The 26,571-nt window shown below is 46.1% G+C and overlaps 2 protein-coding genes across 6 annotated transcripts in view; one reads left to right on the top strand and one right to left on the bottom strand.

The window, feature by feature from the left end:
* Positions 1 to 287: 287 nt before the first annotated feature.
* Positions 288 to 24,761, bottom strand: SEMA4F (ssemaphorin 4F). Of its 5 annotated transcripts, XM_060117831.1 has the most exons (15): positions 24,543 to 24,615; positions 22,876 to 22,930; positions 22,144 to 22,295; positions 21,457 to 21,516; positions 21,152 to 21,250; positions 16,417 to 16,510; positions 6,502 to 6,621; positions 6,244 to 6,395; positions 5,533 to 5,711; positions 5,155 to 5,302; positions 4,806 to 5,028; positions 4,558 to 4,667; positions 4,287 to 4,447; positions 3,105 to 3,163; positions 288 to 2,865 (listed from the first exon to the last, which is right to left on the bottom strand). In XM_060117831.1, exons 3-15 carry the CDS (start codon positions 22,213 to 22,215, stop codon positions 2,255 to 2,257), a joined length of 2,088 nt encoding a protein of 695 aa, XP_059973814.1. In that variant the 5' UTR covers positions 22,216 to 22,295; positions 22,876 to 22,930; positions 24,543 to 24,615; the 3' UTR covers positions 288 to 2,254. The 5 variants fall into 5 exon arrangements, with proteins under 5 accessions (XP_059973814.1, XP_059973810.1, XP_059973813.1 ...); XM_060117827.1 differs by lacking the exon at positions 22,876 to 22,930 and having other exon boundaries at positions 24,543 to 24,761; XM_060117830.1 differs by having other exon boundaries at positions 22,144 to 22,930.
* Positions 24,083 to 26,571, top strand: part of M1AP (meiosis 1 associated protein) — a 95,265-nt gene continuing 92,776 nt past the window's right edge. Inside the window, exon 1 of the mRNA XM_060117834.1 lies at positions 24,083 to 24,175. Coding sequence (XP_059973817.1) covers positions 24,129 to 24,175 — 47 coding nt within the window. The 5' untranslated portion in view covers positions 24,083 to 24,128. The remainder of the gene's footprint in view (positions 24,176 to 26,571) is intronic.

Raw genomic sequence — 26,571 nt, 5'->3', positions numbered from 1 at the left:
CAGCCTAAGCCGCAGCTCTCCTCCCTTCAGGCCTGTTTCCATCCTTCCTCAGTTTTCCTACATTCCTCATCCCATCTTCCTCCACCCAGAGCCACTACCCAAGGACCAAATGCCCCCAATCCACTGTGATCTGGTTCCCCCTCCTTGGGAAACTCTTCTCCCCTCTTCACAGAGATCCCAGGTCCTACTGAAATCTCCCATTTCCCTTCATTCCTCGAAATGAAACTAATCCATAACCTCAAGAGAGCAGAGTGAGTGAGGATAAACCACAGAATACAGAGCCCCCCGCCATTCCCACATAGAAAGACCAATAAGGTCGCCAAGACATCTGAAGGTTATGAAAATGACAGCCCCTGCCTCCCCAAACCTAGACACTGGCAGCCAAGATCTCACCAGAGATGCCCCAGGACAGGATGTCTGTGTGAGGCAATGACTCTCCTCCCACCAAATGAGGCTTAAAGTGACTTCACGTGTCATGCTTACCAGATGGTTAAGCTATATGATTATGGCAGAAGAGGCCAATTTTTACAATAACAACCTCTACTGGTATAGAGAGTGCTTTATTGTTTACACGTTCTCTCATTTAATCCTTGCAGCAACCCTGAGGTAGGTATTATTATCCCCACTTTACAGATGAGTAAGCCATAGTTCCGAGGTTAGATTACTTGCTGAGGAACATACACTTATTAATGGCAAAACCATTGAAAATTCAAAACCCAAGGGGACTCTTGAGTAGTTCACAGGCTGCTGCCAAGGAAAGTAGAGCTGAAAACTTCAACTGGGAAAGGCTGGACCATTCACTGGAGCTCAAGGGAGCCCCTCAGCAGGGATGAAGGAGGCACATTCACAGGCCAAGACAGGAACTGAGCAGGAGAAGCCTAGAGCATCTGAGAGTTGTGAAGCAGGAAGAGGTCTTTAAATTTGGTGAGAGCTGACAGTGTCTCCAAATCTGCACAGAGCCCACCTTCCAGGAAATGGAGCAACAAGAAGGTATCCAGCGGCTGCCAGTCCAGGGTCTGGCCAAAGGGCAGGAAGAGCTGCCCCTGCCTGGCACCACCTCAGCTTGGCCAACATGTGGTGACCTTGGGGCAGTGGTCCTTTAACTTTGTTAAGGCTTGAAAATCTAATGAGAGTCACAAACCAAGCCCCACCACCACCAGACAAATACAGACACACATATACAGACAGCATCTTGCATGTGATTTCAGGGAGGCCATGGACCCCAGGTGAACTCCTGCTTTCGAGCAAGGGTATCAACCTGAGTAAAGTCATAAAGTCACTGATACAAACCTATCTTTGTGCGGCTTGTATTTCCAATGATTGTTCCACTTTTTTCATCCCCTGATATTTAGAATGTTGTGAAGTTTTAATAGAAGCCAAGGAAAGGGTTCTAGCCAGAGAAAGAGCAGCTGTGCATGGCAGTGGTGGTGGCCAGGAGGCAAAACCAAAGAGGAAGATGGGGTCAGATGTACCATTGCCTTTCCCACCCAGAAGGTCACTTTGGGAGTTTTTCTCTACTCAACAGAAGGGCTGTGAGAGGTGATGGAGACAGGGAAGTGGTTTTCTCCTTTTAGAAAGGAGAGCCATTCCCTCACTGGCTACAGGGTCTAAAGTCCTGTAGGTATTGCCCTCATCCCAACCTGACCCTCTCAACCTCCCATGAATACACCAGAGCATCGGCCTAGTCATCCATGCACATGTGTCCAGGTCACCTATGAACGTCCGTGTATGTACACATGCTCTTGCATGGAAGAAGGAAAACCGGGATGGGGTGGATCTCAGGGCAGAGATGCATGTTGCAGGTTAGGAATCATGCACTCTCCACAGAGAATCGGATAAACTGGGAGAACCAGCAAAAGGAGTCAGTGCACATTAGCCCCCTAGCACTTGCACGGCTCCTCCTTCTGGCCAGGGCCCAACCGGAAAGCAAAGTCACAGCGATGTCCTGGGGCCTAGCCCCAAACGAATGGGCCCAAGACAGTGGGCTGAAGGGGTCATAGGGGTTGAGAGGGCAGGGGCAGGAAAAGCCCTGATTCACTGCAAGAGCAATTCTGATCTCTTATGGGAATCGGGCAAAGCCCTGGCCCTGAGCCCATCCAGGCCCAGAAAAGGCAGACAGGGAATTCGACGTGATCATTCAAAAGCCAAAGAAAACTCAGAGGCCATGACGATCTTCCATGACCATCGACCCCCAGCGTCCCAATGGTCATTCCATCCAGTGGTCACTCATGCACTAGTGGTTGTTTGCCCAGCCCTAGATGGATGTTTCATCACACGTGGCTAGAGGAGCCCCAGTTAACCGAATGTGGGGTGGGCTCGGGCAAGGATCAAGCAGAAAGGGTGGAGGGAAGCCACCAAAGCCACTGCCCCTCTTGGCCAGGGCCAGGGGCAGCCGCTCATCTTCAGGAGAGGGAGAGGGAGGGTCCTGGCTGTAGCTTGTGGTCCCAGATGGTAGCACCCCCAGGTCCAAGCCCACCTTGTCTCTAGCCAGAAGTTCCCTCTGTCGTTGTCGCTGCTGACGCCGCCCAATCAGGAGGAGGGTCAGGGATGCTGCAAAAACTCCCAGGAAGAAGCCTGCCAGTCCAGCCCCCACTATGTGAGCCCGGCTTGGAGCACCCCGCTGGCTGCCCCATACCAAGCTGTAAGCAGCTACCACACGAGCTGCCCCACCTTCCTGACATTCACAGGCATAAGCACCCATGGCCCCTGGGGATATCAGCACTTCTAGCCCATCCCGCCGGGGGGTGAGTGCAGTTACCCCGCTGGGCTGGTGCCACACACAGGATGCCCAGGCTGAGCTCGGGGAACATGGTAAGACCACATGTGCAGCTGTAGCCACAGGAACTTCAACCACCACTGGGTGTTCTGCAGAGACACAGCAAAAGCACAAGAGGTGGTGAGGCTGTAGGTTGGAGGTGTTAGAGAGCAATGTGGGGTGATACAAGAAATGAGAAGGGGCCATGGTACACCAAGCTGAAAAGGGGATTCCCAAAGACAGTAAGGCTGCCACAACTTCCAGGATACAAGTTTTAAACTAAGTCCAAAACCATAACTTTCTAGGCCCTTTACCTCCACTCTACCCACATTCCCTAAACCATACAGACCTCCAGGCTCTTTGGGACACAAAGAAGAGACATCCGCTGACTCTATGTCTTGAACCAGCCTGTAAAGAAGAGAATACTTGATAAATCCAGTGTCAACACCCCCTCTACCCTCCTCAGTACTGAACATTCACTCGCCAATTGCACCTCCCAGCATCTCATAAATCACCTCTAGAATTATCAGTCAACATTCTCTTCATCACTAAATTTTTCCCCAATACCTCTTATACTCATGACATTTGCCATGTCAAATTCTACAAATATTTCTAGCAGACTACAGAGAATTAAGTTCGCACTAGGTCTGTCAGAAAGATGTTTGGTGGGGTACTTTGAAAGAAACACAGGAACCTTCCAAGAAGTATAGCTGGTGGTCCACAACCACAAGATTTCTCTGGAAATCTCTGTTAAAAGATTTCTCTGTTAAGAGAAAGAGAAAACTTCTTTTCTATCAAAGCTAATCAAAATTCTGTGAGGGTCAGTGAGATGACTTTCTGTTTCACAAAATACCTCAGCTAAAGATACATCTGTGGTTGTCACCAGCACTCCGTGGGTACTGAATACAATGAGAATGAAATCACCTAGAGAGTGCAGGAAAGTGTAAAGAGAAGGACTGAACCCTGAGGAATATCAACATTCAGAAGCTGGATGGAAAAGGAACCAGCAAGGGAGACAGACTGGAGAGTGAGGTAGGGAGAAAAACCAGGAGAATGCAGAGTCATAGAAGGCAACAGGACAGAGTTTTTTCAAGGAAGGGAGGAGGGGAGTTGTCAACTGTGAAAACACCTCTAAGAGCACTTGTAAAATGAAAACTGAGGGACTTCCCTGGCAGTCCAGTGGTTAAGACTCCACGCTTCCAATGCAGGGGGTGCGGGTTCGATCCCTGGTCGGGGAACTAAGATCCCACATGCCGTGTGGTGCGGCCAAAAAAAAAAAAAATGAAAATGAAAACTGAGAAGCGTATGGCACCATGGAAATCAACCACACAGTCAGGGCGGGTCCAGCAGGGAGGCAGGGACACTGATGAGGACAGAGAGGTGGCTAGTACGGACTGACAGATGGACACACAGGTGACACCAAGAAACACGGCGGGGGCGGGCAGCGCTAACCCATGAGAAACAGACACAGACATATGGATAGGCCAGAGCCTGGGGACATCAGGCAAGGAGCCAGTGCCATCACCCTCACCCTTCCTGCTCTCCAGTGTGGGCCACACATGCAGCTAGCCGAACGCTCCAGGCACAGACAGGGTCTCGGGCCAGAATGCACTCTGAGCAGCTCTGTAGACGGCCACAGTTGGTTGTGTTTACTTGTGTGACCTCAGTACGGGAGCCAACCAGGAGCCAGCTCTACAGAAAGGGAGGAAGAGGAACACGCTGTACCTCCCAGACTTCAATGTCACAGATTGGCTCTGGACTCAGGTATCTCCCCACCAGACTCGCCAAAATCTACAACTCACTCGAAACAATTTCATATTCTCAACTGGCTGTGGCTCTGGGAATAAGGCCAGATCCTCAAGAACACTGAGCTGGGCTCCAATTTGCACTGCTCGGTGGAGGTGTCCATCCTCTAGGAAGCAAGCAAGGGGCAAGACATAATAACATAACTGTACCTGTGCCTGGGACTGACACCTATATGCATGGGACCCTCTCTATGGCGACAACCTGTGTGCACTGGACGGGCAACTTGCTTGGCTATTAAACATACCTGTCCCCAGATAGAGCACATCATATTCTTTCCCTGAGAGGCTGGGCACCCTGTGGGCCACAACTCTGAGGTAGGTTGTATCTGTAGTGACCAGCAGGGGCTGGCCATCAGCTGGAAACACTGGCCTGTCCATGAGTGGGTGGTCCCGGATGAAGGTGAGCACACGGTCAGGCAGGAAGAGTGACGAGCCAAACTGTTGGAGCTTCATGTTGTTGGTGATGCACTAAAGGAAACACAGGATGAGTGACAAAGCTTCCCAGGGGCCAGGAAGTGTCTGTGATGCCTAGCTGGGCTCTTGTCCTAACGGGGCAATTCAGGCGTGAGGTGGAGAACTGCCCCAGCCCCTCACCTCTCCAGGTCTGGGCTGGGGTACATCACTGTCCACAACAGGCAATCCCCTGTTGCAGTCGTGTTTAAGCTCTCTGAAGGGACCGTTCAGCACCGTCCGAATGTCTTGTGGTTGGAAGGAACAGACGGCAGAGTTGGCAGCCCCTTCCCTGGAAGAGTCACAGGTTGGAGCGGGATATTTAGAGGGAACTAGGGGAGGCAGCTCATCCCGTCACATGAGACGACCCGTGAGAAACGCACAGGGAGCCATGCGGCCTGCTTCACGGCAGGAGGAGCGGGGCTCCACGGAGAGCCCAGCCCCTCTGGAGGAGACCGCACTGACCTGCACCAACCCCAGGTATCTCCCACCCTGCAACTCGCCACATCAGGACCCCCTCACCACTGGGAGGAAAAGACGCCATAAAAGATGGGCGTCCCCGCTCCATGCTCAGGTCGAAGAATGACCATGTCCTGCAGGACACTGGAGGCCCGGCCATGCTCAGGCCCTGGACACAGCAGGTCGGCCTTCAGAAAGGTCGTCCACCTCTGCTGGAGGGTCTTCCGGCCCCCAAGGTCCCCCTGGGGTGACAAGCACATAGGAAGTTCTCTTTAGAAGACCAACATTAGGGGACGACTGTGGAGACCAATACAAGTTTCCCCCAGACACAGACAGATAGGGAGACAGATGCATAGAAATGCAAGGACAGAGATACAGAGTAACTGACAAGGCCCATGAGGTGTGGGGCGGGCAGGCTCACAACAGTGATGTTTGTTGTGTTTATAAAGTTCTGCACTACATGCTTTACATAACTTACCTTGTTTAGTCCTCAAATGGACACCGCCAGAGTCACACAGGCAGTAAGCAGTGTAGCAGGGACTTGAACCCAGGTCTGTCGACAGTTCCTGCCTTTAACCTCTACACTACAGTGTCACACGGGATAATAAGCTGGTAAAAGAGGCCAGAGCCCTTTCGCCACATTCCTCAAGCTCCCAGAAAAGTAGTCACTGCCCATCAAAAAAGGAGAAAGAGGAGAAACACAGAGACCAGAGGAAAAGACAGGAGGACAGGCAGAGTAGAAAACAAGACAGACAGCTGGGATCAGGGTCTTACCGCACACACACGGGCCACCCTCGGGACCTTAACGTGTTCGTATGAATCAAAAGCTCCGGAAATCTCCGTGAAGAAGAAGTAGATTTCATCGTCTCCGTCTTCATCCCCCCACTCGGCTGGGCTCAAGGCCACTGCTGCAACAAAGGCTGGGGCTGGGGAGACCCGTGGCCTCAGATCCCACAGATGTAGCCTGGGGCCACCCAGCCTCCACCCACTCTGTCCCCAGAGCAGCACCACCCCCCTCTGCCCTCTCCCCACCGTTAAGCCAGGATGGCAAAGTCTCTGTCCGAATCCAGTCCTCAGCACGACCCACAGCCCGGGAGATAATCGGCTCCGTCCCCAGGTAGTTTTTCACAGTGGCGACGTAGAGGATGCCCCCTGCAGGGCGACAGGGAGGAGGTGGACTGTCAGACTCACTGAGGAAGCTTTCAGAAAGGGTCACAGGCAGAGCAGGGAGCAAAGCAGGGGCAAGAACCCTCAGGGGCCGAGCACACATTAAGTGCCAGGCAATGCGAAGCACGACAGGCATTACCTCACTTAAAATAAACAGAAATAAAGTGCTCCGGGGCAGTAACGGGAACCAGTGTTATGGAAAAACTGCTGGAATGTTCATGTATATGAAGGAAGAATAGAAGCTATCCCTGTGGAAAGCAAGATTTTTTTTGTTGGTCTGTTTCTTGCTGTCGTCGTTTTTAAGGACTTTTCTACCCTATAATTACATGGTAACTTTCCAGGAAGAGGTTTGCTTTGCAGCATGTTCCCATCTGACTTAAGTTCTCCCACTACGGTCAATGTCTGAGGGCACTACTGTTCTTTCTGAGTATTAGGGGGTGTATACTGCCCTGGAACAAGTCACAGCTTTAGGGTATACTAGCATCAGTTAGGGAATTGATCAAAATGCAGATTCCTGGGCCTCGGGCCCAGCAATTCTCACTCAGTAGGGTTGGGGGTTGGCCCAAGAACTACGTTTCAAACAAGCAGTCAGAGTTACTCTGATGTGGGTGATTCAAGAGCTCACTTTGAGAAACACCAACATAGGGGATTTCTGGGTATTTGACAGCCAGCCAGAGGAAACAACGAGGAATCAGATCCTCCCTCCTGGCTCCGTGGAGGTGCACAGGTGCTCTAGGGATGGTGAGGATTGGAGAAGAGAGAGATCAGAGGCGTTCTGGGAAGGAAGGGGAGGTGCAGTTCTGCGGGCTGGATGCAAAAGAACTAAAACCACGCTGAGCAACACCGCCAAGGGCTCGGACATGAGTGGAGACAATGGCTCGGGGAACAAGGAGATCACAAACCCCCGGGGGAGTCCTGAGTATCACAGGGACTCTGGAGAGAACAGAGAACAGGGAAGCATTCCCTCACCACCTACTACGTAAGAGGCACTGCGCTGGGTGCTAAGCACATCGCTGTCCCCCACAAGAGTTCCCATTTGAGTCCAGAAGACAAACGTAATCAGATACCAGAGGCGTGGACTCGCAGACGTGTGTAGGAGCCCAGAGGAGGACCCAGCCACATCTAACTGGGGGAGCAGCAACTCAGAGGTCACATCGCAGCTGGCTCTGAAGAACGAGCAATCTGCCAGGTAGAAGGACTTCGGGGGGAAGACAGGCAAGTGGGGAAGAGGGGAGCCATGTTCAGGCATGTGGGGCACTCCCCATGGCTGGCACTCCAGCGGGGCACAGGGGCTGCTGGGCAAGTGAGCAGAGATGAGTTAGAGGTGCAGAGACAGGCACCCAATTGTGATGAATCTGCTCTTCCACGCCAGGAAAATGTGGACTTCATCCTAAAGGTGAGGGCAAAACTGCAGAGATTTTCTTGAGGAGGCATGACATAATTCGTTTTGTTTTTTAGGAAGGAAATGCTAGTTAAAAGGGCCTTCACACAGTCCTGGCAGGACTAAGGCACTGGTAGAGGAAAGAAAGGGGCGGGATGTGGGAGAGATTTCTGGGGTAGAGCCCGTTAACGAGATTTGAACATCAGTTGAATATGAGACGTGAAAGAATGGAGTAAAATAATGTCTCTAAGGTTTCCGCTTATAAGATGGATAATAGAAGATTATGATATTATGAACCAAGCAAAGAAATGACATAAGGCTCATAAAGGAGGTGGCTGGAGAGGAGGTGAGTTCAGTTGTTGGACCCACTAAAGTTGACGCGCCTTTGGGACATCTGGTTGGAATCAATCGAACAGAAGCGTGTGGACAATAGGACCACAGTCAGGCAACCTAGGAGTCATACTTAAGTTACCACAGGAATGTGAAAGCCAGGGAGAAAAGGAAAGCGAGAGAGAGCCCTGGGGCACCATCATTTGAAGGCAACTCAGAAAAGCACTGACTCAGAAGAGTCAGAGAAGCTGGAGTGCTGGAGGCTGGTGCCCAGAAACCCCAGCAAGAGCCACGGGGTCGTGTGCACTGAGGGAAGCAGCAGAGGGCAGGGCCACCTTGAGGGAAGCACTACGTCCTGGGCTCAGAGATGCTCCTGTGAAGCTGCATGTCTCAGGCATTGAAATGATGACCACTAACACTTAAAAACACTTAATGCAGAGCAAGAAAAGGGTCGGGAGCCCTCTGAGGGCAATAGTAAAGAATTAGAAAGCCCCTTCCTTACTGGGTGGGAGGGAAGACTATACTATCACTCGAGTTTGTGAAAAGAATCCAAGCACTTTGGAGTCAGGAAGGTTTTGGTTTGAACTCTGAATACTTAGTAGTAGTACGATCTTAGGCAATTACCCTTCCTAAGCCTCAGGTTCCTCAAATATAGAATGGGGATAATACCACCTTCCACCCAGAGCAGTGCTGAGGGTTAAATGAGATAAAAAGTGAGCCCCAGGTAGGGTCTGGCGCACGGCTGGCATTCAGTATGTGTTAGGTGCAGCTGCTTAGGAACCTCAGGGGGGCATATGCTTGATTTGTTGCCATAAGGTAGGGGGGCCACAACTATAAAATGGCATCCCATTCCCTTCCAGAGTATTTCATGAGGGAGAAAATCAGATTTGGGGCAAAGGTTCTGGCAGCTAATGGAGCAGCAAATAAGCCAATCCTCAGTAGTTCCAGGGGGAAAAACATGACACAGAAGTCAGAACTGGAATAAAAATTTTCCTAAAAGCATCATACACAAAACACTCTAAAACTGAAACTATTGACAGAAGCTGTGTCATGGATACCCTGAGAATGGGGGAGATGTGGTGGAAGAGACAGTTATGAATATTTTGGAAGCATGACTTGATGTGTTTGAGGGGGAACACTCATAAATATTCTGGAAACGGTAAAGGACCGCAGACAACAATGCAAGGACCCAGTGGTGGAAGGAGGTCAAGTCCCAAACTTTCTAAGGGGTTAAATGGGGGCAGTCAGCAACTCTGGAGCCTAGGATTGCTGAAGAGCACACTCACCCAGCGGAGAGAGCAGAGGGTCACAAAGGGATAGCAGGAGGGATCGGACACTTTGGGAGGGAGCAGCAGGGCTTCAGGTGTTCCACGAGTACTAAGGGGCTCACAACACGATCTTCACACACACACAGAGGAAAAGGAACAACAGCCATCACAGTCACAAGGGCAGAAGTCCACGGGAGGACACAAGATCACCACATGCCCTGAATTTTCCAGAACAGTCAATTTCAAATATTCTGTTGCACTGTTCATACAATAAAATATCCCTGTATGTGCAGTTGTTTGGCAAGTTATTACTGACTAGATCAAGCTAGCAAACATGAAAACGTACATCTGCTATTGGCAAAAGATGATACGCCAAAGAGAGCGATGCCCACGGTGTTGAGTTTAGTGAACAAGGTGGTTAGAAAAAAACACATGGCATAATTCAGCCCTATTTTTTAAAAAAATATATATATGTCTGTAGGCACAGGAAAGATTGGAGGAGCTACAACTGGACAGTGTTACTGATGTTTGTTTCTGACTAATGAAATTACAAGTAATTTTTATTTTCTCCTCTCTACTTTACTGTATTCACTGAACGTTTTTTGTAGTTAGCACCTTTTACTTTTATAACCCCCAAAATTAAGATACTGTCATTTTGGAAATATGAAGAAAAACAAGATTGAAAGCCACAAAGATGAAGAATCACAGCCAAAGAAAAATGACAATTATGTGCAGAAATAGATCCCTACTTGCTCAGATGTAAAGCCTGTGAACATAGACCTCCCAGATATGTTAGCAACCCAACACTGACAGACGATATAAGCCATGGCAGTGAATATTTCACTACACCCTGAAGGGGTTCAAATTTTCACTCTGGTATCAAAATGCTCACTTTTAAAGAAGGTTTATAATAGGAATTATCACTCATTATCTTTAAAAAGAGGGTTTTAAACATGCCCTGGCCTGCCTTCTTCCACTCTCTTTTCTTCTCATGGTCAGAGCTTTGCAGGATAGACAGCTCCTGACCTAATATTCTCTATTTCCTTATCTAAGGTTTATGCCAGCTGGATACTTTTTTTCTTTTTTTTTTTTAAACAGCCTATTATCAGGACATAATTACAGATCATTGGAGATGCAGTGTTTACTATACCTTTTCCTCTCCTGGCATATAGGATTTCTGTAACTGTCTGTCTTGTTTCGAAGTGTGAATGCTGTCTTGGGGTACACACTCATGGATTTAAGAGATAAGCTTGACCCCAAAATGCTGTCAGCACCCAGTGCACCTGGAACACATACAGGGCTCCTTGGCAGACGCAGTAATCACAAGATGCAGTGAGACCAAAAGGAGACAAGAAAAACACAAGATGGCTTCCCAAAGAGAAAGCAAAGGCTCCCTTCTTCTGCTCTTCTTTATAAGAGCCCTATTTATTATTGAATGCGATAGGGAGGACCAAAGATGACGAATCACTGCCTCTAGCTTGGGTACCTTGGTGGGTAATGGCACTATGCACTCAGAGAAGGGGACAGTGGTGGAGGAGAAGGTTTCGGGGAGGTGAGTGACGATGATGAGCTCAGTTTGGGACATGCTGACTTTGAGATTCCTGTGGGATATCTAAGTGGAGATGTCTGGAAGGCAGATGGATATGTGGTCTGTAGCTCCAGATAATGTATGGGAGGCATCAGAATCTAGTAGAAGCAGAATCCATGGGGCTAGTTTGGGGAGATCTGGAAGGCATCAGATTGGGAGACATCAGAATGCAGTGGAAACAGAATCCACGGGGCTGGCTGAGATCACAATTACCAAGAATGCAAGGGAAGAGGATCTTAGGTGGAAGTCTCAGGAATATTTAAAGGATGAGTGGAAGACAAAGATGCTGCAAAGAAGACTGAGAAGGAATTGCGGATGTTCTTAGGCTAATGTGAACATTACTGTCAAAACATTTGCATTTTTCCAAATTGGAATAGTGCAAATAGAGACACTGAGATCATTTTTGTTAATTTTATCTCAGTGGAGTACAGATAAATGTCAAATTTGAAGACAAGATATCTGAGACCTTTTCCTAAAGAAATACAAGTACCAATAAACACATGAAAAGCTGTTCGACCTCACTAATAGAAATGTAAATCAAAAACATCAAATTGGACTCTGGAGAAAGTCACTGTTTTATGTTTATTAACTATATTTTTGGGGCTAACTGGCTGTAATGAAACAGGCCCTCTCATCACCGCTGGTAAGACTCACTGGAGAGAAATTTGGCCAAATCCATCAAGTACTATAAAAATCTTTTATATCCTTTGGCCCAACAATCCTACTTTTTGGATTGACTCATGCGATTAATTAGATTCATGTAAAGGATTTACATAAAAATTTATGTAAAAGGATTCCTTATGCAGCATTATTTATAAAAGCAATAATTTATTTTAAAATCTGAATGCATAATTATATGGGAATAATTAAATAAGTGTGCTACATTCATATGATGAAAAAGTATACAATCACTAAAAATCAAGTTTTGAAATAATTAAACAAATTCTATGATGAGAAAATGTTCAGTATACAATAAGTGAAATATGCATGACAATTCCAATTTATTATAAATGTGCACATGCACACACACACACACACACACACACACACACACACACACACACACACACACACAGAGTATGAGAAAATACTCCGAAATAATAATAGTGGTTACCTGGTGATGACTGAATTACAATAAACTTTTCACTTTCTTCTTTGTACATTTCTATATTTTCTCAATTTTCCACAATGCAAATTGCAATTTTTATAATTTAAAATAAGAAATACTCCTGCCATTATATTCTAATATTTTCATTACTAAAAGCTCTTTTCTTTCAAAATATGTCTATTATCCTTAAGGACATTTGTATAGCTCCTAACTGGGAATTTTGGTTCTAATTCTTAAATAATATTGCCACTATCTTCTATACTGCTATTTTCAAAACAAAGGGCCAGTAGGACACAATGGATCAACATTAAAAGTTCCAACTAGGGCTTCCCTGGTGGCGCAGTGGTTGAGAGTCCACCTGCCGATGCAGGGGACACGGGTTTGTACCCCGGTCCGGGAAGATCCCACATGCTGCGGAGCGGCTGGGCCCGTGAGCCATGGCCACTAAGCCTGGGCGTCCAGAGCCTGTGCTCCACAACGGGAGAGGCCACAACAGTGAGAGGCCCACGTACCGCAAAAAAAAATACTAATAATAAGTTCCAACTAAATATTGGCATTATGTCAGACCAAGAAAAAATTTAAATTATAGCCCTATAAAGAACTTCAGAGGAAAACTTATAATATTGATATTGACTATGACTTGGACCTGAGACACAAAAAGCCATGGAGGTACTAGGTCTTGAGCTAGCCATTCTAAACTGTTAGAAAGTGATTTCTGACACCTCCATCAATCATCAGCTGAAAGGCAACACTAAATTTCATTACCTGGGGGAAAAAAAGACTTAACCTGTTTGAAAATGTTCTTTGTTATACAATTATCTTATCTATGAAATTTGCATTCTTAAACTACATGCTGTGTTCCACTTGCTGAGTAGAACACAGAGAAATTACACACAGATGGTTAAATGTACTTAAAGATGCTGCTTGAAACAAAGTATTTTAATTATTTCAGATTGTTGCAATTGAGAAGTCATTTTGTTGATAAACAATTATGTAGAATCAAGAGACATTCATAACTGCTAAACCTATGAAATCTTTCTTAATGATCTTAATGACTGGCTCAGCGTTTTGCCAAGGATGCTTGATATAAAGCTAAGAAAAATAAACTATTGACTAAACTTTTATTCAAATATGTATGTGCATAAACAAGGTCTCACTGACTTCAACTGTAGATGAATGATAAAAATGACAACTCAAATATCGTATTTACTCGATATATACTTTATGTTCATTTTCAAAAACTTTTGTTATTTCATTACGTTTCAGAAAAGGTAAATCATTAACTGAATGACTAAGAGTGACTTTTTAATATATAAATTTATTTATTTTAATTTATTTTTGGCTGCATTGGGTCTTCGTTGCTGAGTGAGGGCTTTTTCTAGTTGCGGCAAGCGGGGGCTACTCTTCGTTGTGGTGTGTGGGCTTCTTATTGCGGTGGCTTCTCTTGTTGAGGAGCACAGGCTCTAAGTGCACAGGCTTCAGCAGTTGTGGATCGTGGGCTCTAGGGCTCAGTAGTTGTGGCGCACAGGCTTAGTTGCTCCGCAGCATGTGGGATCTTCCCAGACCAGGGCTTGAACCCACGTCCCCTGCATTGGCAGGCAGATTCTTGACCACTGCGCCACCAGGGAAGCCCAAGAGTGATTTAATTTATGCAGTTTTTAAGACTTTTCCTACAAATAAAATCGTGCATAAGAAAAGAGTTTAGCGTCCAGTGGTTGAGGCTTTGTCTTCCAATGCAGGGGGTGCGGTTCGATCCCTGGTCAGGGAGCTAGGATCCCACATGCCTCGTGGCCAAAAGGCCAAAGCATAAAACTGAAAGCAATACTGTAACAAATTCAATAAAGACTTAAAAATGGTCCATAACAACAACAACAAATTTTAAGGTTAGATCTTATATCCCAATTTTTGTATTTCATAAAATATTGTGCAATATTTAAATTAAAATTTATATTGTCCAATATTTTATAATAAGGTTTGCAGCAACTTTAGTGAAGGAAGAAAAAAACAGTGTGATAAATGATGCTAAGTCAACTGATTAGTTAGTTGGGAAAAATCAATTTTGATTGCCTTCTCATGCCATTTGTCAAAATAAGTTTCAAATAAATCAGAGTTAAAATGTTTGGGAAAAAATATTTAAGAAGGAAAATTTTATCTGCTCTCTAACTGAAGAAGGATTTAGCTTAAAAAATATAATCACAAAGGAAAAGGTGTAGATTGGAATACTAATATCCTACCTGATAATTGGCCCAAGAACATAAGCAGAGGATTGACCAAAGCAGAAATAAAAATAAGTACTAAAACATGAAAAATGTTCAACTTCACTAATATTCAAAAAAATACAAATTAAAACAAGGTGCTGGGACTTCCCTGGTGATCCACTGGTTAAGAATCCGCCTTCCAATGCAGGGGAAGCGGGTTCGATCCCTGGTCGGGGAACTAAGATCCCACGTGCCACGGGGCAACTAAGCCCGCGCGCTGCAACTACTGAGTCCATGCACTGTAGAGCCTGTGCGTCACAAGTAGAGAGAAGCCTACAGCCACAACGAAGAGCCTGCATGACACAACTAAGACCTGACACAGCCAAATAAATAAATATTTTTAAAAAGGTGCTATTTTTAGCCTTGAATTAGCACACACACACACAAAAATGTTTAATGACAACAAAACAGTGTGGTGAAATTTATGTGAAAAAACTCTCATCTACTGCTGATTTAGGGTGTAAATTGGTATACCCTTTCTAAAAACTCAATTAGCAACAGATAATGAGCTGTAAAATATTCACATCCTTTAATATAATAATCCACTTCCAGGAGTCTTAAGGAGACAATCTAAAATGAGGATAAAAATTTATGTGCAAAAATGTTCATTACAGTATTAGAGACAATAGCAAAAACTTTGAAGTGAACTAAATAAATGAAAATAAATTTACATAGATAATTTGGAATTCTTTAATTAAATTATGATATGCTCACAGGTTGAGTAGCATAATGTCATTAACATTTTTCTTCACGAAGAATTTTTAAATTATATAGAAATGCCTATGGTATAGTCACATGACAATATTCAAAATTATATCCATGTAGCATGACATTTAGAAGTTTCATAAAACACACACTCATAAAATTTCTGTTCACCTGCTTGTTTTATACTCTCATGAGAAAAATCGTTGGGCTCTCACTGAATTTGGAGGGTGCGTGTGGAGTAAAATACAGGCTAACCTAAAATCCAGGCTATGTCACACACGAACAGTTCACTTTGTGGCTACCAAGAATTAGTCAATCATTCTCCAGAGAAGATTTAGGCATAATCTGTGATAGAACCATTGAACACTTGAGCAACTCTATATGTATATATAGTTTGTTTGAAGGAAGTAACAGAAGGAATTTCTTTAATAGTCATTACTGATTTTTCTGAGCAACAAAGGACTGGCCAGCCAAATATATGTGCATGAGTATATAGGCATGTGGACACACACATTAAAAAGGCTACAAGGAAATATCCTAAAATACAGCAGTGGTTTTCAGAGTAGGAATACTCTAAAACTGTGCTAATATGGTAGTCACTAGGTAAGAATGGCTCTTTATATTTAACTTAAAATTACATGAAATTCAATATTCTCCCCTTCAGTCGCACTAGTCACATTTCAAGGGCTCAATAGCCACATGTAACCAGTGGCTACCGTATTACACAGTGAAGATACAGAACAATTCCATCATCACACAAAGTTCTTTTGGACTGTGCTGTTCTAAAAGATTTCTTCTGTTCTTCTTTATACTTTTTGCAAATTTATTATAATATGCATTGTAGTAGATTCCTCTTACAAACAGGGAAAAATGACTAAAAGAGATGAGGCTAACAGAGGAAACGTTCACAGTGTACTGTGAACAGTGACGTATTCTCTGGAGAAAAGCAAGAGAAATGATACTCTGTGGGTAAAAGCAGGAGAACACAAGCACTCTGGGAAGAATAGGAAAGGCCAGAAAGAGATGTGGGAATAATAGACATTCTGATGAAAGAAAAGAAAGGACACAGAACTTCCAACAGCAGGGCGGGGAAGGAGGCAATCACAGCAAGAAGTCACAGGTTCTTATCTCTCCCCACTCACCAGCCATTACAGCTGCTGACCGCTGAGCTGGCTCAAAAGGACATTTCCCCCGGCCACTCTCAGGTCTTTCAACCTGCTGGAAACTGGACACATCCTACAGACCAGAAGGGGGCAATTGGTTTAGAGGTCATGGGGAAGTTCATGGTGAGAATTACAAAGATGGTCAGATGAAGAAAAAACCCAATTCCCATTCACCTCCCATTCCCCCACTACCATCCCCATATTCCCAGTCTGCTATTCCTGATTCCACCACCCATTCCTGCATCTCCTCCCTCTGCCATCCCTCTTTTCATCAGTTTATTCCTCTTCCCTCAATTCCTCTAGTACCCAACACCCACATGCTCTGATGAAGGAACACCTAGGATGGCACTAGAAGACACCAAGAGCTGAAAGGCAGCTCTCTCCTCTGAAATGCTGCTGAACTGCCAGCTTTGCAACTGGCTGGAGAATGTGCTACAGGATGAGGAGGACCAGGGAAGAAAGCAGGCCTCCTGAGGGCTGGAGCACTTAGGAGGGGTAAAGAAAAGTACAGGCTGATATAGGACCATCTGAAGCCCAGGGATCTAGAGAGAAGGGCCATCCTTCACCTAATCCCACCCCATGAATAAAAGACTGAACCAGAGTCAAGGATACACAGAAGGAGGGAAGGGAATCTACAAAGTCAGTGAAGACCTGAAGCTGAGGTCAGGATATGAGAATTTGGCAAGTGTCTTCCTCATCCAGGGACTCCAGAGGGACTAACCCGGGGTGCGGGCGTGGGCAAGAGGTGTAAGAGTCCCACAGAGCCAGCCAGACATTACCTTAGCTGAGCATCCAACACTAAGAGAGGCTTCAAGATAACATCTAAAAATGAAAATCACAGATGATTTCAACCTGGACTGACAGGGAAGTTAACTATGGCCAGTTAGGAATCAGTTATAACATGAAGTACCAGGCATGACGTCTCTAGTTCACAAACTAGGATGGACATATGGTGCTGCTGGAGACTTATTGCTGTGATGGTAATTGCAGAAACAACATAGATCTACATCCCCTGAGCATAAGTGTACCACTGGCCCATTCTGACTGCTCACTTATTTGCTGTAGTTGGCAAACAGGGTTTCATTTTACTGAGAGAACCTTGAAGAAGGCCTGTTAAAAAGAGATGTGATCTGATGTCCCCTCAAAGGGAACACTGGGTCAAGAATCTTCCAGAATGGAGGACCCCACAGAAACACAATCATCTGCCCTGTATGGTGGTGGGCACATTGTAGCCAGAGGAAAAAGATGACAGTTCAGTGAGAGATTACCAAGATGTTTGGGCACTCTGAACATGGGGTTATTACCTGCTGCTGTGGCCTGTTTTATCGCCTCCTTTTTTCCACACTGCCTCGCCTTGCCCCCAATTTACTCTCTATACCCACCCCACATTAATATTCCTAGACTATTAGTCACTGACTTAATAAATGTTTGAGCCACAGAATGACAAAAATGGCTCACCATTGCCTCTTTATCCCAAACTACTACTTCTTCTAACCAAACCTGGATCACCTGTTATTCCTAGAAAACAAATTATGCCTGAAACTATTCCGTTACACTTCACCAAGGACTTATAAAGGATGAGCCTCTTCTCAGTTCTCATTCTCTTTGATCTTTTCGCACCATTGGATACTTTTGATTCACTCCCCTCCTTGAAATAGTCTACTTCTTGACTCTTGAAATTCTACCCTCCTGGAGCCCCTCCTCCTATCTGTCGGTTCTCTATCTCCTTTGGTTTCCAGCCTCTAACCATGTAACCTTAGTCTTTTTCACATATACTTTAAAGATCTCATTAATTTTCACATTTCTGCCCAGACTTTCTATGCAAATCATTCCCCGAACTCTCTAAAGCCTGATGTCTTCCAAACTCTAGTCCATGTTTGCACTTGACTGCTGGACTTCCTTTCCTCACAGAGATGATCTACTAAAACTGAACATGTTGAAACTCGTCCTCTTCCAGTTTCCCCAAATGGCATCCTCACGTTATCTAGGTTTATAGCCTTTGAGCAAGGGAGCCGATTAACTACATAGGTTATGATTACTGTACAGTCAAAGTGACATTTAATTAGGGTCTGAAAGGATAAGACCACACACCACATTATCTGAATGTTGAGATTCTTTATTATATCATCATTGTGTCAGAACAGTCCTATCAGCATGAGTTGTAGTGAAGGCAAGTCCCTCAAGTTGAAAGCCAGAGCTACGCAGGCAGGCTCTCACTGAGCTGTGGGGTTAGAAGCCATCCTTTGACTTTGGCCAAGAAGACTGCAAGGCATATAAAGGACCTTTCCTAAGAGGTTGGGGTGAGGGGTAGGGGGAGATGGTCCTTGTTAACATGAAACAAATCAAATGTCACAAGAAACTGAAGCCAGCTAAGGTCTTCTTCCAGGGTGCAGGCTGGACTAGAGGGACAAGGTAGCAGAGCAGAGCCAGACAAACCTGGGTTTGAATCTCAGCTCGGCCTCGGCCAGCTATATATCTCAGACGTTTACCTAACTGTTCAGAACTTCTGTTTCATTCATGTAAATTGGAAATAAATACTATCATGATGTGTCATCACTATCATAATAAATAAATACCATGATATGGTGATAAGAATTAAACTCAATTGTGAATGTAAAGTATCAAGCACCAAGCCTGCGACAGAGCAGACACTCAATTGAATGGGAAGTCTTCTCGTTGTTGTTGTTGCTGTTGTTATAAGTCTGACATTTTTTCTGTTAATGGCTGGAGCTCCCTCAGAAAAACAAATTAAAATATTTTCCCCCAGTGTCTGATGAGCTGTCACCGAAGGACAACACTCCCCGTTGTTGGAACTGGGAGGTCCTGTGCTTAGACTTCCTTTTGTGAGAACCTTCATTTCTCTGAGCAATCAACTCTGGTCAAGTTGTTATATCTGGATCAGCTAGTCAAAGTTCTCAGATTGTTACACACAGTCTCAAAGGCATCAGTCTGGGACATGAGAAGCTCAGCACTAAGGATAAGGTGAGGACTTGCTCAAGCAGATGGGGATTGCCAGGTAGCAGGATAAGACAAAGGCAGAAAAGAACATTCAGGAAGTCCAGAGAGCAGTCTCAGGATGCTGAAAGGGTTAACACAGTTGTTAGCTGTACCTTATATTCTCCTACAAACAAGCCTTGATCAAAGGATGGTCCTTCATTTCATGAGCCTGCAAGATAGGAGGGTTCAGAAAAAGAGCTAAAAGTCGTAGGAGTGCAGTACACAGGCCCCTGGCTTCGTTCTTGTTTGCTGATATTCCTCAAAAATGGATAGGGGTCCAAGTCACACCATTCCTGACAGGTACGTCCAGAACATTTTCTGTCTAGATGCTTATCTAACAACCATTAGGGTCCCACCTCAGAGAGCCAAAGAAGAATAGAAGGCCCTGGGGAACTAACTTGGAGTAATCACATCGTCTGTAAACCATGGCTCTGGTATTCACACCCATGGGCTCCCTGATCCTATGTATACTAGGAAAGGACAAACATGTCAATATGCTACTTCTGTGAGCTTTGTGAGAACTGTAGGGAAACTAGGCCCTCAGCATTAGCTGAAGGGATATAGAGATTTTCAACACCACCCTGAACTGGGAAACCTTCCCAGGATGAGGGAGCTATTCACACCTCAAAAGGGAGTCTATCACCAGCATTATGAAAATAACTCAACATAAACGCAACTAACTCCAAGGAGAGCCCAGAGGGACTGACTAAGGCAATCAAGCATATACAATTATAGCATTCTTAAGTCAGAAATATAAGGATGATGTTTAACAAAGAGGTTTGGAGCTACACACTGACTAGATCCATGTGGCAAGGACTACTGCAGGCTGCAGAAGGATCAAGTCAAGATCTACCATTAAGGATCAGGGTCAGGAAAGGGAGTTGTTGCACTCCCTCCTACCCCTAGAAGAAAGGGATAAAAAGTGTCCAGTGATATGAAGGACATGTGACTCATCCCAGGGCCTGGTCACACACGTGTGCAGCCAGAGGAACAGTAATTGACTACTGGATAACTGATGAGAAAAGGTGAAGAGTCAAAACATTAACACCCTTCCTAAGATGTCACCAATCCCAGGGACTTTTGAGGTCATGACCACCCTAGATGTGATTAGGAGTATCCATGTCCCAAGCCTGCCTGGGTGTGAGGTTGGAGATGTCCAGGGCTTTTGCAGCAATGAACAGGACCAAGAAGAAAACATGGCCGACAGAGCGCCCACCTTGAAGGCAAGACCCAGAGCATGGGGCCAACAGGTATGACCTTAGCACGCAGGGACCTCAGAGGCTGTGAGAGCAAACCCCACACAGGATGCTGACAGCGGAGGTGGGGAAGGTGGTAGAAGACAATCACATGCCACGGGAGGAAGAAACAGGTATGGACAGTGCTGATTAAGAAATGGACCCAGGCTCCCTGGACAAAGCATACACAGGACAAGGAAAACATGAGCTGCTGGCCTCTGAAGTTCCTCCCCGCAGGCCAGCTGGCATCCTCACTTCCTTCAACATCCCACTGCGTCCCTCTGTTCACTTCGTATTCCTTACCTTCTACAGACAACCTCCCTCCCCCTCCCTTTCATACCCTCCTTCAGTAGACAAAGCCTCTACCCTATGAGGACATCCCTCACCCCAAGGCTTATCATGCACAAGGGTTGCCTTAGGCATGACCCCTGTCACAGCTGCTCACAGAAGACCCCTCCCGTCCTTCCACCCCCATCACTCACAATAACCCCGCACTTCGGATCAAAAGCGAAGGTGCCACAAATGAGGAGGTGAGAGGCATTGGCAATGGTGAGAATCTGGACAAAATTGTGACATTCTTCCTAAGGGTCAGAGATGGTTAGAGAGAATCAGAAGCAGCAGGTACAAGGAAAAGTACTGTTAGGACAGTTATATGCAGCTCTGGGTATGTTGTTAGAGTCCCTGCCTGGGCCCATTGGGATGGGAGCATTGCAGGGGACTGACACAGAGTCAGGGCTGGGCCAAGGCCTCAACTGACATTCAGGCCACGGCCCGGATCTATACCTACCTCCTTCTTGCCTTTCTTCCTACAGTTCTGTCTGTGGGCCTCTGGCACCATCCAGTCAATCTAAGAAAGGAAGAGTGACCATTTCTCTCAGATTCTCACCCAAATTCCTTCCAAGTCAGGCTAGGTGACACAGTTCTACAACCTCCATCCATTTGGAAACTTCAGAGACAACCCCCCGACCACAGAGCACTGTTTTTCATACTGGAGGTCGCTACCCATTAATGAGTAATGAAATCAATTGTGAAATCTCAACCAACATTATTTTTAATGAAATAGAATATATCAGAATGTATCACATATAGGAGAGTAGATATTGTTTCAAGAAAGTTTCCTTTCAGTACATACTTGGCGTACTATGTCAAAACGTACCATATATTTCTTACTCAGGGGTGGTCAAAAAAGTTTGAAAGTTATTGCCCTAGAGTCATGTGATTTTAATGATTCCACAGCCACCTGAACCCTGGTCACTGTGGCCTCCTCCCCATAATCATGAACCTCCCTCAGAGCCTCCCCAGTCACCATGACCCACCCCATCACCCTCAGCTGAGACAGTGAGGTTGATGATCTACCCTTATTCCTTTTCACCAACATTCCCCCCCACCACAACACCCCCCTTCATATGCCATAAAACCAAGGATCTAATCACATGCTCTAGAATCTGAGGTCCTCCCCACTCTCATCTCTCACCCTGCGAGGTCTCTCCCCTGAAAAGGGCAGGGATAAAGCGAAGATGGTGTCCCGGGCGCCGACATAAAGCATATGGGAAGCAGGATCCACAAGGAGAACGGAGTAATTGTATGTCTGAGGGATGGCGAACCGGGTGAGATAGGAGTCAGCCTCTGGCAGGAAGAGAGGGTGAAAGTGAAAAGTGATATCAGCCATCATTTCATAAGGGTTGGGTCCACAAGGGCAAAGCCAAAGGGGCCCATTTTTGTTTTCTTCCAAGTACCATTTATTTAGCAGCCTTAAGGGCAAAAACAAAGCCTTGACAGGCCAACCATTTAACTTCCCCAGGGAAAGATAACTGATAAGGCCGAGTATTTAGCACACAATAAAGCATGCTTTTTCTATAAAAATAGAACACTTCATTAAAATAGCATAAATATTAAGTCTATTTAATAGTTATTTCTATTCATAGCAACATGATACATAATTGGAAAACACCTGTAAAAGGTACAAGTACTTTTCTCTCTAAATTTCCTTCTTTTTTAAATCACTACTTAATAGTAACTCCTTTTTCCTTAGAAGGGAAATGTCTCACTCTTCTCACCGACACATCCGGAGATCACCTCCTCTCTCTCCCACCACCCTTGATCTCACCCTAATTCTACCCGAAGAGGTAAGAGAGTTGAGGGAGCAAGAAGAGTACGTGCTTTGGAAATGGACCAGCCCAGGTTTAAACGTGGCTCCTCCACTTACCAGACGTACGATCTTGAGTTAGTTACTTGCCCTCTCTGAGCACCACTTTCCTCATCTGTAAACACCACCATCCAGAGTTGTTGAGAATTAAATGAGATAACATATGTGGAAGCATCTGACACATACTACGTATTTCACAAATGGTTCCTTTCTTCCATCTTTAAGCATGTGCTCTGTTTGGGCCAAATCTTAACCCATATCAGCATTCAAAATTCTGATCTATTTAGAGATTGTAACAAATAAGTTAGGATGAATTTTTACCTTCCTAGCTCAGTCTCTGGCTCTGGGGACCTGAATGAATACAGCTCTGTCTACCTGCTTCCTCTGCTCAGCTACCTTCAGGACTAGTAGAATGACCATGCATTCTTAGATGTGCTGATGTATGGAGCCCCACCCACCCAATCCTCCCACACCCATACTCATGTCTGTGCTGTATCCTGACTACTATCCCATGCTTAGTATAAGCCCCGGATCACCCAACCACCCTTCCTATCCCCACCGCTGCCTCGCCTTGTCATATAGACCTCTCTGGACTCCTGGATATGAACCCAGACTGGCAACCTCAACCCCATGTTGTGGCTATTGCTCCAACACAAGCTGAAACCCAGGCTCTGACCACAACTCTGTCTTCTGGATTCATAGCATCCCTATATGTCACTGGTCTGAAATGACAGAAGTAATTTAGAAGACTCTAAGTTACTATTACCCGGTTGTGAGTTTTTCCCAACAGGATGTACTCTCGGCTTCACTGGTTCTGTCTGCCCAAGGTGCTAGCACTCACCGCCCACTGAGGAAAACACAAGGTTCATAGCTACACTCATGCCCGCCTCAACAAAGAGCCTTTAAAGTGTGAGTCACTCCAATGATCACTTTTAACCTTGTGGCATCCCCTGGCTTCTTTCACATCTTTTGAAAGGACATCTCCCTCCTCCTTTTTTCCTTCTGAAGACTTTGAAAATCATTTAAACAGAATTTTAAATCAACTCATTGCATCGTTTCCCAGCTGCTCAATATAGGAAATGGGTAGAGGGAACGTTGAGGAGGTTAGGAGGGTTACGGGGGATCGGAACATGGGAGCTGGTGTCAGACACGAGAGGACTGTACGTGGGTTAGGGAAATTCGGGCTGTGAACGGGGCAAGAGGCCCGGAGGAGGTTAGAGCTGATGAGAACCAAATGGATTTGAGAAGTGGGCGGATGGAAATGCCGAGCTGGTAATCGGAAGGATGGGTGCTTGGAGTCGTATGCAAGACCCATGGGTCTGAGAGCAGGACGGGCGTCAGGCTGGCGTGACGGACACAGGTGCGTGTGAGGGAAGAGTGGAGTGAGGGAGAGGAGACTTCGAAATAGAGGGTTTGGGGCAGCTCCCGTTCCCCTCCCTGGGCCTCAGGGTCCGCGTCTGCACGGTGAGGGGCGGTTGCCTTTATAAAGGGCCGCGGCAGCCTCCTGGGCTGGTCGTAGTAGCCGAGTCGCCCGGCTCGCTGGAGCAGCACCAAGTGGGGGTCCCGCCCGCAACCGGCCGGGGCTTGGGCGGCGCGGGACGCAGCGGGCTGAGCTGTGCGGGCCCGGGTGCGGCTTCCCGGGTGGGGAGGGCAGGTGGGTTCGGGTACCTGCAGGCGGGGTCTGGGCGTGGCGCGAAGGAATAAGGGCGAGGGCGCACGCGCCTTACCGGAGATCGGAAGCGAGATCCTGGGCACCGAAGGGGGGACGCGGCCACACACCGGGCCGCTCAGCACCTCCAGCAGCAGCAGCAGCAGGGGTAAGGGCGAGGCCGGGGACGGCCCCGGGCGCGGGCGGGGCCGCGCAGCAGAGTCCGGCATTTTTGCCACCGCCCGGCCGCCGGGGTGTGGCGCGCCCCGCAGCCTCGTCAGAGCCTCGGCGCCGCCAGCTTCGGCCCCACTCTGCTCTCGGTGCGGCTGCGCCTGCGGCGGCGGGTTAGAGCGCAACCTGGCTCCGCCCCTTCAAGAAGGAACCAATGATGGGGCTGATTTTCTCCTCAGCCGTAGGGGTTGCGTGGAGGTCGGACTAAGGAGAGAAAAAGCCCAGGCCAGAGAGAGAGGGAGCTAGACCCAGGGGTAGGCGGGGCGTTCTGCCTCGAAAATGGGCTGCACGTGTCACTCCCGGACCCCGAGCGACAGGTTTGCAAATGTCGCTCCAAAAACTCCAATTTGCATGTCTTGGCTATTGTAAACAGTGCTATGAACATTGGGGTGCATTATCTTTTCAAATTAGAGTCTTTTTCTGGATCTATACCCAAGAGTGTGATTGCAGGATCATATGGTAGGTGTATTTTTAGTTTTTTAAGGAACCTCCATACTATTCTCTATAGTGGCTGCACCAACTTACATTCTAACCAACAGTGCAAGACGGTTCCCTTTTCTCCAAACTCTCTCCAGCATTTATTGTTTGTGGATTTTTTGATGATGGCCATTCTGACTGGTGTGAGGTGATACCTCATTGTAGTTATTTGCATTTCTCTAATAATTAGTGGTGTTGAGCATCTTGTCACGTGCCTGTTGGCCATCTGTATGTCTTCTTTGGAGAAATGTCTGTTTAGGTCTTCTGCCCATTTTTTTATTGGGTGTTTGTTTTCTTTGTATATTTGGGAAATTAAGCCCTTGTCGCTTGCATTGTTAGCAAACATTTTCTCCTATTCCGTAGATTGTCTCTTCATTTTGTTTATGGTCTCCTTCACTGTGCAAAAGCTTATAAGTATGATTAGACTTTAGTGGGGTCTTCAAGGAATCAAGTCATACTCCCCCATGTATGGAACAGTCCTTGGCACATTTTCCAATGAATGCTACTTCAGATGGATAAAACAACTTATAGAGAGACATAGAGAAATTTATTGTAACTAGGAGCAATGGATGGTGTGGAGTTAGTAAGCATATTGTTGGAGGTGGTGTCAGTTATAATAGACCTTGTAACCAAAAAGGAAACACAAACAGTTTTTAAGTCAAAGGATGGCATGACCAAATATATTTTTTAAAAGATATTTCCAACATAAGTGTCTAATCTGGAGATTAGAGACAAGAATATAAATTTGGACAATGTATGAAAGAAGACCTGTTGAGAAGCTATCCTTTATATTGAAACACAGGAAGTCTGTTGGACATTAGATTACAATACCTGGGACACCTGGGTTAAATATTTCTGGTTTTACAATGAGGAGCAGTTGAAGGGAGAAAAGTGGTTATGAGACTAGAACATAAGCAAGTAACTCTTTTCCTATTGGTTCTAACCTATCCTGGACCACTCATTGGTAAGCTGACCTCCTCTTCCCCAACCTGCAACTCAAACAAATAACTTGAGAGGAGTAAAGAAACAATAATCAAGACGGAAACAGGAGAAAGTGCTTGTCCAGTTCTGGTTTGGTCCTAGCATTATCTTTTCCTCTCCTGTGGGCTAATTCAGAGAAGAATTCTCATTCAACCAGATAGAGTTGAAGACCCAGACCAGACAACTGGTGAGGACCATGAGGCTCCTATCCCTACTGGATTTTGTCAGAGGTACTATAGGAATCAACAGCAAGTAAATGAAAGTTAGTGTGAGTAGAGGAGGGGCAGATCCTCTTGGAATGTAGAGTCTGAAGAAAGACTTACAAGAGCTTTCTGAGGGCAGACTCTAACTCCCATGAAGGCAAGGACCATTGTTTGTGTGTCCACTATATCCCAGTCCTAGTGCCTGACACATAGTGC

The sequence above is a fragment of the Mesoplodon densirostris genome, chromosome 14, assembly GCF_025265405.1.
Source record: "Mesoplodon densirostris isolate mMesDen1 chromosome 14, mMesDen1 primary haplotype, whole genome shotgun sequence".
Taxonomy (NCBI): domain Eukaryota; kingdom Metazoa; phylum Chordata; class Mammalia; order Artiodactyla; family Ziphiidae; genus Mesoplodon; species Mesoplodon densirostris.
Note: the sequence above shows the minus strand (reverse complement) of the source record. Positions and strands in the feature narration are given on the sequence as shown.

Bases quoted from the DNA above. Each gene is read 5' to 3' on its own strand.
- SEMA4F (XM_060117827.1), bottom strand. From the start codon at position 24,693: ATGCCGGACTCTGCTGCGCGGCCCCGCCCGCGCCCGGGGCCGTCCCCG. The intron at 16,511-21,151 runs GTGAGTGATGGG...TCTGGTCTGTAG, and splicing joins ATCCGAAGTGCGGGGTTATT to GATGTGTCCAGTTTCCAGCA. The intron at 3,164-4,286 runs GTGAGGGTGATG...TCTTCTTTACAG, and splicing joins CACACTGGAGAGCAGGAAGG to GCTGGTTCAAGACATAGAGT.